Source organism: Puma concolor, chromosome D1 (genome assembly GCF_028749965.1).
Source record: "Puma concolor isolate L17-30 chromosome D1, mPumCon1.1.hap2, whole genome shotgun sequence".
Taxonomy (NCBI): Eukaryota; Metazoa; Chordata; class Mammalia; order Carnivora; family Felidae; genus Puma; species Puma concolor.
This window is the reverse complement of record NC_141676.1, coordinates 12,838,237-12,851,168: the sequence shown is the minus strand read 5'-3', so window position 1 is coordinate 12,851,168 and position 12,932 is coordinate 12,838,237. Positions and strand designations below refer to the sequence as shown.

The 12,932-nt window shown below is 49.1% G+C and overlaps 2 protein-coding genes across 4 annotated transcripts; one reads left to right on the top strand and one right to left on the bottom strand.

Annotated features, from left to right (window-relative positions):
* The first annotated feature begins 550 nt into the window (after positions 1 to 550).
* SELENOH (selenoprotein H) lies at positions 551 to 2,033 on the top strand. The gene is made up of 4 exons (XM_025928617.2): positions 551 to 838; positions 920 to 1,065; positions 1,186 to 1,316; positions 1,854 to 2,033. Exons 1-3 carry the CDS (start codon positions 717 to 719, stop codon positions 1,284 to 1,286), a joined length of 369 nt encoding a protein of 122 aa, XP_025784402.1. The 5' UTR covers positions 551 to 716; the 3' UTR covers positions 1,287 to 1,316; positions 1,854 to 2,033.
* Positions 1,915 to 10,051, bottom strand: BTBD18 (BTB domain containing 18). Of its 3 annotated transcripts, XM_086677352.1 has the most exons (4): positions 9,683 to 10,051; positions 9,434 to 9,510; positions 7,903 to 8,063; positions 1,915 to 4,852 (listed from the first exon to the last, which is right to left on the bottom strand). In XM_086677352.1, exons 3-4 carry the CDS (start codon positions 8,024 to 8,026, stop codon positions 2,787 to 2,789), a joined length of 2,190 nt encoding a protein of 729 aa, XP_086533478.1. In that variant the 5' UTR covers positions 8,027 to 8,063; positions 9,434 to 9,510; positions 9,683 to 10,051; the 3' UTR covers positions 1,915 to 2,786. The 3 variants fall into 3 exon arrangements, with proteins under 3 accessions (XP_086533478.1, XP_086533479.1, XP_025783926.2); XM_086677353.1 differs by lacking the exon at positions 9,683 to 10,051 and having other exon boundaries at positions 9,434 to 9,545; XM_025928141.2 differs by lacking the exons at positions 9,434 to 9,510; positions 9,683 to 10,051 and having other exon boundaries at positions 7,903 to 8,361.
* Positions 10,052 to 12,932: the final 2,881 nt, after the last annotated feature.

Below are 12,932 nucleotides of genomic sequence, written 5' to 3'. Positions count from 1 at the left end.
GCGCCTTTGTGTGTTCCTAGCCTATTAGAAAGGCCTGGCAACTGCAGAGGAAGTGTGTACCTCACCTGCCTGGCATTGGTTCCCAGGATCCGGGAGAGTTGGGGAAGACTAGTTTCCGTAACCTTAGAGTCCTGACCTCGCCAAGTTAGTTTGTGGGTTTTGTTTGGGATTGGTGCGCGGGTTCCCAAGGAGGAGGTGGGGCGTGGGGCGTGGGGGGTGGTGGGGCGTGGGGCACGCTCTTTAGCCGGACGGATGGTTACAGAAAGGCCTGTGCGAAGCCCGGCTTGTTTTCAGAGCTACCTAGTCGGCGATCCTCCCGAAGTGCGGTGGCTCCGTCGGGGGCTGCCTGTACCTTACCCCCCTCCGCGGGCAGTGGTTGTGCCCAGGGAACTTTTTCCCCTTCCCCACCCCCGACCGTGAGCAGAATGGTTGTGCCCAGGGAGCCCCCCCCCTCCGGGCTCCAGCTGGGTGGTTGCGCCCAGGGCCCCACCCCCCCCACCCCCAGGCCGCGGGCTGAGTGGTTGCGCCCAGAGAACCCGCCTCCAGGCCACGTGTGCGCCCCGGCCACGCTTTCCGCAGCGAGGGAGGGGCTTGGTCCTTGCGGCGGGTTTTCTGGACTGTGGTTTGGGGCTAGAGCGGCTCCGGCCGGAGTCCTCGCCCTCTTGGTGCCCGAGTCTCCACCCTATTCCCCCCAGGTCGGCCCGGCTCCCGGCTCCATGGCTTCCCGCGGCAGGAAGCGGAAGGCCGAAGCGGAGGTGGTCGCGGCGGCGGAGAAGCGGGAGAAGCCGGCGGGCGACCGGAAGAGAGTGGAGGAGGCGACCGTCGTGATCGAGCATTGGTGAGGGGCCTGGAGAGGCAAGGGGAGGCGGGCCAGGGCACACCAAGGCCCCGGCCTCTGAGCTTCCCCGTCTCTCCCTAGCACGAGCTGACGCGTCTACGGGCGCAACGCCGCGGCCCTGAGCCAGGCGCTGCGCCTGGACACCCCGGAGCTTCCGGTGGAAGTGAATCCTGCCAGGCCTCGGAGGGGCAGCTTCGAGGTGACACTGCTGCGCCCGGACGGCAGCAGTGAGTGGGCGCCCGGGACCGGGGGCAGGCGGGAAGCGCCGGTCTCAGACCGCCGGCCCTCGGGATGTGGGGGAGAGGCTGGTGCACGACGAAGTGACTTCGCTCTCGGTCTTTTCCCAGGTGTGGAGCTCTGGACTGGGATTAAGAAGGGGCCCCCACGCAAACTCAAGTTCCCTGAGCCTCAAGAGGTGGTGAAGGAGCTGAAGAAGTACCTCTCGTAGGGTGTTTTGAGCAGAAGTCCTCACGCTGAGGTTTGAAGGGGGCGGGAGGGGTGGATTGTGGCTATTTGCGAAGCAGCCCTCTCTCTACCCCATATCACACGGGATCTACCACTCATAACTCTTCTTGCTCTCAGGATGTCCCCTTATTAGTGGTAGGAAAGCTAGAAGTCGGCAATAAAATTGTTTCTTATCAGTGTGCTTTTGGCTAAACTGCACGTTTCACTGTCCTTGAGCTAAGTCGTAGGATGCTGATGGTAATGTAAATGACCCTATAGAAATGCAATTTGTGCCCTTGGACGATGCGGTTGTCCTTCTCCTGATCCCGTGGGAGAACCACTGTACTGTCACTTCTGGCCCAAGGATCTGACTGGTTTTTTATCCCTAATGCTCCTGCATGTTGTCAGGCACTGACAGCTGACTGATGAGCTGAGTGAAATGTGGCGGTAGGATGCAATCCTTGAACTCTCCTGGGTTTGTGGGCTCCAGGGTGGGGGACACATCTTTCTCAGGCTTTAGGATTGCCTGGGCCCCTTCTCTAACCCTTTTTTTCCCTTCTCATGTTCACAGCCTTCGGTCCCTGGTGACGTTTGGAGCATTTATGACGGGACATGGCCAAATTTCAGTCATGTGCCTGAAGCCCTGGTTTCTTCCCCTCCAGAAATGATGGTTCAGTTGTGAGGCAGCCCTCTAGTAAGGCACTGAAAAGTTCTTGGATTTGGTTTGCCTAATAAAAATTGAAACAAAGTATTTGAGTAATAACTTGATGTTATGGTATTAGATGGACAGAGCTCAGCCTTTTGTGGGATTGGCTCCCTTTCTATTTTTCATATTCTAAGGTCACCAATTATCCTGGAGCTCCTAGGCTGTCTGGCACAGCATGTGAAATACTTGCAAAAACTATGGGAAAAAAGTAAATTTATTTTTTTTAAAAGCATGTATTTCTTTTTAACTCACTTCTTCGAAGTGATGATGGGAGTTCTATCTTTTTGGCCCCTGCAGAGGTTTGACTGGAACTTCAATAATGGATTGAATAAGACCCACAGTAGGTACTGGAAAATGTCCTGTCACTCTTACTTACCCAGTTGTCCCACCCCAGCACTGTTTCGAACCTTCTGAAACGCTTTGTTTCAGAGGGTGTTTTTTCTCATTTATTATTAAATTAGCAGTGACTAGAGGTCTTATGACTTAGGATACCTGGCGTTGGTTATTTATGACCTAGTAGATTTGGGGACCACACAGTTTATAGTTTGACTTGTTTATCACTAACTGGAAAATAGATTACAAAGAAATAAGATGGTTCAGATTCATAATTCTGTACCCATGGTACTACTTCTGCTTGGCTCCCAAAGCCTGGGGAGGAGAGGAAGGGACCGACCAAGAGCTGGGAGTACACCCACCTCTCCTGCTAAGGGGACAGGGCACGTGCTAGCCTCTACCAATACACCTTTCGCTAGTCAACATTTCCCACCCTCCCCCTGCCGCTAACCTGCACTACCTGTTCTACGTTAGTATGTCTACCTCTGTGTCTGACTCTGAGGAAGGGTCGGGCCACACAGAAGGAATACCCGTGGGCACCAGCCTCCCCTCTGACGTCCAGTCCACAACATCAATCTCTTCCTCTTCCGAGCTGGCAGGAAGTGGGTCCAACAATCCGGAGTTGCCAAGTTCCTCCTTGCCTGCCTCTGGAGCAGGGTATAATAGCTCATCCATACTTAGGGACACTTCCGGCCTAGCTTCCATCCAGTTTGAACAGGGGGGTGAGAGATCCTCATAGGACCTTTGAGGAACGTCGAGAGAGTCAATGTGGAGAAGCTTCTCTCTCTGACCATCCAGTGGCTGGGAACTGGTAATTTCCAGATCCGGAGTCCAAGGGCTTCCTACTGAAAGTACCCTCTCTTCACTCACCTCAGAGGGCATGACAAGGGGGCTGAGGGACTCATCTGGCTCTTTGTTCTCAGAGGGCACAACAAGGGGGCTAAAGGGCTCTGTTGGCTCTTTGTTCTCCCCAACAGGTTCCTTTTCCAATCCTGTGAGCTCCCTGGGCCAGAGTTCCATGTCTGGCAGACACCATTCCTCCCCTTCGATCCAGTTCTTTCCTGTATCTGCCAGGTGATAATTAGGGGTCCTGCAGCCCTCGGCTCCAGGACTCTCCAGAGACCCTGTGCGGGGCTCAATGTCTGAGCCACACAGCATGAAGTCCAGGATCTCCTCCAGCTCACTGGTGGCAGCGGCACTGGTGATGCGGTACTCCTCAGCCTCGCACGGCTGCCCCAGCAGGGCTGCGTCAAACGCGTAGTGCTCTCTGCAGTCCATATCCAACCCGGGCTCCTTCCCTACCGGCTCTGGACTGGACCCAAACTCAGACTTTGCCACTGGGTGGTCTGGGGAGTGGCTAGCAGAGAGCAGGAGATCTTGTAGCCTGGAGCACACGGGGGAGTCCTGACACAGATCTACTCTGGCAGATAACATTTCCTGCTGCTTCACGGAGGATGGCTGCGTCCCTGCAGGCTCTTCCGAGCATTCAGGTTCTGGGATCTGAGGGCTCTCTTGAGAGTTTTTGAGGGGAGGCTCTTGTACCACTTCCCAGCACGTCCCGTTGACAATCTTCCGAAGTTTCACCCTTCCAACCTGCCCCTCCTCTGCAGAGTCTGAGTTTTGTGCCCTGACTTCAGGGCTCCGCTTCTTGTTCCCACCTGTGTTTCCAAGACCAGATGGGCTTGGGATGCTTTGGAGAGGACTAGCTCTCCCTGGCTTCTCCTTGTCTTCTGGTCCTTTATTTATACTCTTCTGCCGCCAAAGACGCCGGCCAGGGGCTGTCGGTACTGAGCTGGGTCCACTCACAGTGCTGGAAGGCTTGGGTGTACAGACATCAGGAGATGGTTTTGAGCGACTCAGTCTGATCTTTCTGGGCAATAGTCGCTCATCCACAGAGGGGTACATACCAGGCGGGGAAACTGCTGTAGGAGCAAGGGCAGAGTCGCTCTTGTTCTCTTTAGGTCCCTGACTGTGGCTTGATGGTGAAGAGCTTTTTTCTTGTGGAGTTGGGCAAGCTCTGGCCTTCCTCTTGAGCAGAAGATTGCCAGATGAGTTCTCTGTGTTCTGTTGGTTGCTTTTCTCCAGGGGCCCCTCCTCCTTTCCCAAGGACTTCAGTCTCACTAGTCCAAGAGGACAAGGAGTCTGGGTCACAGGCAGTGGAGTCCGAGGGCGGCGGGTGGATGCCACCACCCTGGCAGAGATTGGTGCAGGACTTGGAGGTTGTAAGCACTCCCGGTTCAGTCTTCGGCCCGGGGGGGCCTTCACCAACTTCCCACCCTCTAGCTGAAGGGATTCTAGCTCAGAGACACGGAGCTGACGGGCAGCAGAAAGCACATCCTGGGCTTCTTCTCGAGATACTTCCATCTCTGAGGTATACAAGAAGTCCACCAGCTTCCTGAGTGTCCTGATCTTCAAGCCCCCCAACTCCAGGACCACCTTCCGACCCTGAGCTGGCCTCTCCCGCTGCAGGCGCTCTGTGAAGAAGGGGCTGCAGGCTGACAGGATGCAGCAATGGGCTGGAACTGCCTCACCTGGAAGGAAATCCAAACACTTTTGTTATTTCCTGCAAACTGGCATGTTCACAGGCTAAGCAGAGTCTTTACTACCCAAACGTGCTGCTCCTTTCAACTTCCTTCCGTGGAAGTTCAAATAGGACAAGTCTGTTCCTTCTGTTTGTCTGGAACCTTCTGACATTACCTAGTTAACTCACTTTTTATCCTTCAAAATCTAGTTTAGACATCACTTCTTCCAGAAAGCCTTTCCCCACCCCACTTCCAGTCTAGGTTAGCTGCTCCCGGGCACAGAGAGGTACTCTAGCTATCAGAGCACTTAGGTATCAGTGTTAGAACCATCCATCTCCTTCACTAAAGTGAAACTCTGAGGACAGAGACCATATCTATCTTGTTCGCTAAGATATACCCACCGCTTCACACAAAGGAGGGCATCAAATTTTTGACTCACAAGAATTAAAATTTTTTTACAGAAGCTGCTTGTGGTCTAACAGAATATGAGCTTTGGATGCATATAACCAGGGTTCATTTCTCTCCCGACCTCTTAGGCACTGCCTACCAGGCAGTTGTCTATCGTGAGCCACCTTCTTTATGGGCACTTCCCTGTCAATCTTAGTTGGTATCTCTCATGACTTCAGTTTCCAAAGGCTTGATGCTGACTCCCAGGTCCTACCTCTGCCTAGATACCTTTCCCAAGACACTGAACATGCCATAACCTGCATCAACCTTTCTAGAAGGTGAACTCCATTCCTCAACCCCCAAACCTCCCATTTCTTACTTCAAAATAAGTATGCACTTTGCTCCCAAGCCTGAAAACTAGAAGTCGTTGTTCTCCTTTACTCATTGTATCTAATCAAACATATTAAATTTATTTTTATTTATTTTAAATATATCTCTGTATAGAGATATACATAGATCTATAGATAAATACATATATTTTAGTAATCTCCCAACATGGGGCTTGAATTTACAACCCTGAGATCAAGAGTCACATGCCCTACTGACTGAGCCAGCCGGGCGCCCCCAAACATTAATTTTGTTTAAAAAGCAACTATTTCTTGAGTCCTTCTTGCATGCCATATAATGTACTAAGTAAGGGTTTTACCAGTATTCATTTATTCGATCTTCACTGAAATCCTGTGAAGCAGCTGTTCTTACAGATGAGTAAACTGTGGCATAGCTAAGTAATATGCCCACCACAATTACATGGTTAGCAAGTCACAGGGAGAGGATTTGAATCCAGGGAATTTGTCTACAGAGCCTATGCCCTTAACTGCAGCAAGTTTTGTAAATTCTTTCTGATTATAAACCATACATTTCTATTCTCAATGCCTTAGTTTAGGCCACCATTCCTTCTCTTGGATTCCAAAATAGCCCTCTATCTGGGCTCAACAACAATCCAGTAATTCTTCTCATGCAGCCCAAGTGTTATTTCTAAAGCTTGGGCCTTTTACATGATCATGACCTTCTTCTGAAAACCGATGAATACATTTTCCAATGTTCTGAGGACAAGACTTGCTTCCTTTGCATAACACTTCAGACCTTACGTTGCTAATTCTCTAGCCATATCTCTGATCAATACGCTTGCAGTCTGCACTCTAGCCATAGTGAACCACTTGCAAATCCCTGGTCACATCTATGTACATGCTGTTCTCCATGCCTGGGGAAATCTTTCCTCACTTCCTTCTACTTGTTTGTCCTCCAGATCTCAGCTGAGGGGTTATTTTCTCCAAGAAAATCTCCCTAACCACTGTCCCCGAACCTCAAGTCTGGGAAGGTACCCCTCTCATGTGCTCCTCCATCATCCTTTACTTACTCCTATACTGCACAGTTACTTGGATGCACTGGTTATCCGAAGGTCTCCCCTTTACATGATTTTTGTACAAAGAGGGACTTTATCTTCATATATACTATATGCCCATGCTAGTACACTGTTCTAGTATACAACAGGCAATTGTGTTTTTTAGTATGAATTAAGGAATGAATCCCAATTCTGTGCTTACTAAGAGAACCAACAGGCAAGTCGCTTAACTCTCTAGGCCTTGATTCGCTCATCTTTAAGATTGGAACCACATAATATTTTACCTCATAAGGCTGTCTTAAGAATCAAATGAGACACTATACTGGATGTACTCTGCAAACTGTAGAGTGCTACACAATGTTGGTTGTCATAATTTTTTTTTTTTAACGTTTATTTTTGAGACAGAGAGAGACAGAGCATGAACGGGGGAGGGTCAGAGAGAGAGGGAGACACAGAATCTGAAGCAGGCTTCAGGCTCTGAGCTGTCAGCACAGAGCCCGATGCGGGGCTGGAACTCACAGACCGTGAGATCATGACCTGAGCAGAAGTTGGACGCCCAACCGACTGAGCCACCCAGGCATCCCTCATAATCCTTTTTTATAAATGAAGAAACTGAGCTCGCGAGAGAGGAGTGGGACTTACTTGCCCATTTGCCACTTTGTTACTGAGTAACAAAACTAAGACTTAAAAAAAAAAAAACTAAAACTCTGATTCCTAGTGTTGGGCCTTTTACATGATTCCAGGCTCTACTTCATGCTGCGCGACCATTTTAAGTGTAAAGGGAAGGAGTGGAAATTAACTATTTTTAGGTCTAACAACAAACAACAAAACCCACCAATTTTAAGATGAGAAAAGTAAAGCAGCAGCTTGACGAGAAAATGGGAAAATAAGTAATAGTATTATTTAACACTTACATTGTGCTCAATTCATGAAGAACACCGTTCTGAGCGCTGTATGTTAACTCCATCTTCACAATCATCCTCTTACAATATTATCCATCTTTTACAGAATTTCTAGGCTTACTAAACTTTACAATTAGTTTCACGATTTAAAAGAAAAAGAGCACAGTCTCCTATTCATTCTTGAAAACAGCCAACTGTCCTCGAAACAAACAGTTCTTTACCAAATAATGTACAATACTCAAAGGTGATGATAATACCTTTTCTTGGTTTTGTGCTCTACTCCCTGGCCCTGAACTCATTTTATCTTATTCCATCGTGAGTATCCTATATTGAGTGGCTTTTCAAGTGGGTCCCCACCAGTCTCTTACCTTCTGCCTGCAGAAGGACATCGCAGAACACACCACTCTGTTGCTGGTGATGAAGCTGCACAAAAGCCAACCGCAGAAACCGGGGATTCCTATATAGGATTTTGGAACTGGCAGGAGAGCACATGTTGGTCTCTTAACCTACGTTTTCAAAGATCGGATTCCTGTGGACGAGATAGTACATTTCAGAGGAATGGCTGCACCTAATTTGCTTTTTGTCTTTGAAATGACAAGGAAATTTTGAAAGTGAGAGAGAATAGCCGTGAGTCGAGTTACCATAAGCCCAGAAATTGTGCCAAGGGTATCTCAACAAAGAATTTCATAGTGGTTACATGTAGGAGCTCAGAAGCATGTGCACATTTGAATCTTAGTTCTGTTATGTATTAGCCTAGCTGTATAATCTCAGGCAATTGACCTAACTTTTCTGACCTCACTTTTCTCATCTATGAAATGGTAATGATAACAGTACTTACCTGGTAGGGCTGTTTTACGGGTTAAATGAGTCAATGCAGGTAAAATTGCTTAGTACTGTGAGTGCCTGGCACATAATAACTATCACTTCCAAAACGGTAGCTGTGGTTGGGGCACCTGGGTGGCTCAGTTGGTTAAGCATCTGACTCTTGATTTCGGCTCAGGTCATGATCTCATGGTTTGTGAGTCTGAGCTTCGTGTCGGGCTCTGTGCTGACAGTGCAGAGCCTGCTCGGGATTCTCTCTGCCCTGCCCCTGTTCTCTCTCTTTTTCAAAATAAACAGATAAACTTAAAAAAAAAAAAAAAAAAAGGTAGCTATTACCATTATGCTTAAACCTTCTTCATTCATGTTACCACTGAGACTCAACACCAATAATGCTGACAACTCCTATTCTTCCCGAGCACCACACTTCTGAGTTCCATGGGTATAATCCCCAATTTAACACTTTTTTTTTTTAATTTTTTTTTTTCAACGTTTATTTACTTTTTGGGACAGAGAGAGACAGAGCATGAACGGGCGAGGGGCAGAGAGAGAGGGAGACACAGAATCGGAAACAGGCTCCAGGCTCTGAGCCATCAGCCCAGAGCCCGACGCGGGGCTCGAACTCACGGACGGTGAGATCGTGACCTGGTTGAAGTCGGACGCTTAACCGACTGCGCCACCCAGGCGCCCCAATTTAACACTTTTAAAGAAACAATATAGAACATAAAATTCTCTAGGAGGTTGTACACAACCTTCTTTTCTTTGAGCTCACTCTATCACACTAACCAGCAGAGGGTGCACAGTAAAGAAAAGCAGGTGCTGGACTCCGTGGGAAGGTCTCTCACAGAAAGAAATAAGGACGTTGCCACCCTTGCTTCAGATGTTCTTGACCAAAGCGAGCCTCACGCGGCCTGGAAACTGGCAAAGGATTTGGACGTTCGGTTTGTCAGTCTGGTTAATCACCTGGCTAACAACGGAGCAAGGGTAATTAAGCATCCTTCCCTTCCCGAAACAAGCTGGCTATTCTGACTTCAGGCTCACTCCATTTCCAGCTTTTTGCACTGAAACCCCCACACTCACTGCACAGCTGGCGTTCCTTTCCTGGCATGCAGTTTTCTGTCAGGTGGCACCGACGGCTCTGAACGGTTCCCGTCAAACTATCAGGAAAGAAGGGGACGGAAAGGTGAATTCAGAAAGGGTAGGCTCCATGCCAATTTCAGCCGGAGAGCTGAAAGGGGCGGAGGATGGCAGCTCTTGCAAGGTCCCAAACATAGGCTCTGGGGAAGCTTCCCGATCCACCAAGCCCCCCGCCTGGCCCCCAGACCCGACCTGGAATAGCTCTGCAGAAGTTGCTCTTGGCGTCCTCTTGGTGCTCGGGTCCTCTGTCCAGCCTGCCTTGCTTCCTCCCAAAGTCGAGCCTTGCGCGGGGGAGGGTTAGCAGAGCGGCACAGGTGGGCCCACGGCCTGAGGGTTACGCTCCGCGTCCAGAAGCAAGGAATCGGGGTTGGCGGGAAAAGCAGGGCTTCACAGCAGGCCCTGCAAGGCTGGGCGCCCCTCACGCTCTGGGCGCCCCGGCCCAACTCCTTTGAAGACAGAACTCTAGGCGCAAAGGTTTCTGGGAATGGAGCGTGAGGCTCCCGGAGGCCAGAATTCAGGGCTCGCCCTCACCACCACCTCCGGCCACACGAGCTTTGCAGCCACTCCCTGGTGCCCTCGTACCGCTGCGGGCCCGGCACCCTCATGCACCGGCAGGTGGTGACAGCCAGGGCCTGAGGCCACGCGGCCAGCGCCACACACCTCGCGCTGTGGCCCTCGCGCACGGCGCGTCGCGGGGCCCGACGTCCTTCCTCCTCCCCCAGCCCGCGGGCTGACGTCTGCCTGAATACGTCATCCCCATTGGCCGAAGGCTCCTCAGGCGGCCAATCACAGGGGGAGGAGCGCTTTGGGCGGGAGGCTACGTCTCGAGGGACTTGAGGGCTGAGCCAAGATGGTCGGGCTGCAAGAGGTAGGTGGGAAGGCCCGCCCGGGAGGGTTTCTTGTGGAGGCCGTCTTGTCCCACGGCACTCGACGAAATCACAGGGAGGACAGGGTCAGGATTCCCCAGTAGGGCAGCCTCCAAGGCGGTTGAAGGACACCTCCGTCTTCCCTTTGAAGACGCTGAAGGGGCCCAGGCCCCGCTGAGGAAGGCGTCTCGGAGGAAAAAGCCTCTGGATGGCTCTCCTCGCACCTTGATCAGATCTTTCTAACCTTGATAGCTCCTTAGGCCAGGGATGTTCGGGAACAAGGCTGTTGGGCTAGTGTCTGGAATCCGGTTTTCACAGATCCCGCTCCACTATAAACTGGTGGGACCAAGGGGGTTACGGAACTTCGGGTGTGAGGGGCCTGCAGTGGCCTTCCAGAGATGATTTAGTTAGCGCACCTCTTGACTGGCAGCAGCTGTTTTCAGGGGTGATGTAACAAATGATTTCAAGATTAAACATTTAGAGAGAATTGCCAGCCCACGTTATAAATCTGGACAGCGGTTCCTCCCCATGTGTGTGTGTTAGGACCTGGGGCCTGGCTTCACTTCCACGCCCCGCGATGTCCAGCTCTAGGTGAAGACAGCTGAATCCAAAGCCATTGGTGACAGAGTGCGGCGAATTAAAACGGAGCAGCCTTCACGGAGGCCACCTGGAGACAGGACACGAAGATGCCTAAGACACGGGGAACCTGCAAAGGATCAGTGTAGAGAGGTGAGTAAAGTACGGTGCGCTCAAATACGGCTGTGAGTTCGAGCCCTGCGTGGGGCTCTGTGCGGACAGCTCGGAGCCTGGAGCCTGCTTGGGATTCTATATCTCCCTCTCTCCCTCTGCCCCTCCCCTGCTCACTCTGTCTTTCTTCGTCTCTGAAAAATAAATAAACGTTAAAAAAAATTTTTTTAAGGATTTTGTTGGTTTTTTTTTTTTTTTTTTTGTATAGGATTTGAGAAGGTTGACAAATATGGGGGGATGGGGTGGATTTCCAAGTCAGGTAATATTTTCCTAGTTTGAGACCTCTGCTCTCAAGACGGAAAAAAGATCAAGGAACAGAAGACATTTTAGGTTGCAGTTATATTTTGAAGAGGAAGCAGTTCGTGAAAGGACATAAAACTTAGCAGAAGGAGGACACACAAGCAAGCAAAACGAAGAAAAAAGAGAAGGCAGAACAATGCTTGTTTATGATATCTGTTACTGTGGAATCAAGACTTGAGTAGGTGGCTGGAGTACCAGTAGAGGTGATCCTGTGGGCTTGTAAGAAAAATATAAATATTATACCTCCTCATGAATTTATTGTTACTAGGATTAGATTAATTTTCAAGAACTGGAGAGGACACCCTTCTTGGTTTCTGCTTTTTTAATCCAACACTATTGTAGTTAAATCTAGTGATAGTAGAATTTCTAAAAGGAATGATAAATGGCCATCCTACTCAGGGCTTCAAAAATGACAAACTTTTGATGGTAATATGTAGCCACCAGAGGGTAGAAAGGAGTAAAAATATTTTGTCTTCTTTTGTATGGATAGCCAGGGGTTTTTTTTTTTTGGTTTTTTTTGGAGTTGAATTTTTTTTCATTTCTTCTCCTTGGCATTTATAGTTTCAGTCTATTTTAGAAGTAGAGTCAACACAGCACAGAACTCAGCCCTATATAATGACTTTAATATTTCTTATTTGTTTTTAATATTTCTTTTTTAAACACGGTATTATTTCCTAGCTCTTCCCTAATCTTTCAACGTTTTATGGTATCTTGTTTTTCTTTGTGTGTAAGTGCTGGTGGCTTGGGTGGGGGGAGTTAAACTTTGAGAGCTGTGAAACCGAGCACACTGAATGTAATATTCCATGCGGTAAAAACAAATGAAAGAAAGAAAAAAAAAAAGAAAGAAAAAGCTCCGCAATAAAAAACAACCTTGTATCTCTAAACATATGCTCAATCCATTAACTTCTCCCCATTTTCACTGTTACTACCGTAGTCAGCTTTGTATTACTGCAACTTGACCTTGAAACTAATTTCCTTGCTTTCACCTGTACCCCCTCTCTAATCCATTTGACACATAAACAGCCAGATCTTTTCAAAATCTGAGTTAGATTATGTCATTCTGCTGTTGAAAACCCTCACAGGCTTTCCTCTACCTAGGAATAAAATCAAGGGGCACCTGGGTGGCTCAGTCAGTTAGACCTCTGAATCTTGATTTTGGCACAGGTCCTGATCTCCTGGATCATGGGGTGGAGTCCCGCATTGGGCTCTGCACTGACAGTGTGGGGCCTGCTAGGGATTCTCTCCCTCCTTCCTTCTCTGCCCCTCCCCGACTTGTGTGCATGAGCACTTTCTCTCTTTCTCAAAATAAATAAATAAACATTTTAAACAAAGAATGAAATCAAACTCCTTTCTCTAACCTGTAGAATCTTTCATATTCTTATCACTCCCTCCTCATTTCGACACACTGCTGGATTCAGCATGTTTCAGCCTCACACTTGAGGACTTTGGCATTAGTAGTTACCAATGCTCCTATGTTCTTATGATTAGCTGCTTCTTCAGATTTCAACTTAAAGATTTCAACTTAAATG

Coding starts and splice junctions, on each gene's coding strand:
- BTBD18 (XM_086677352.1), bottom strand. CDS start 8,026: ATGTGCTCTCCTGCCAGTTCCAAAATCCTATATAGGAATCCCCGGTTT. Junction 4,853..7,902: donor TGTCCTTCTGCAGGCAGAAG/GTAAGAGACTGG, acceptor ATTTCCTTCCAG/GTGAGGCAGTTCCAGCCCAT.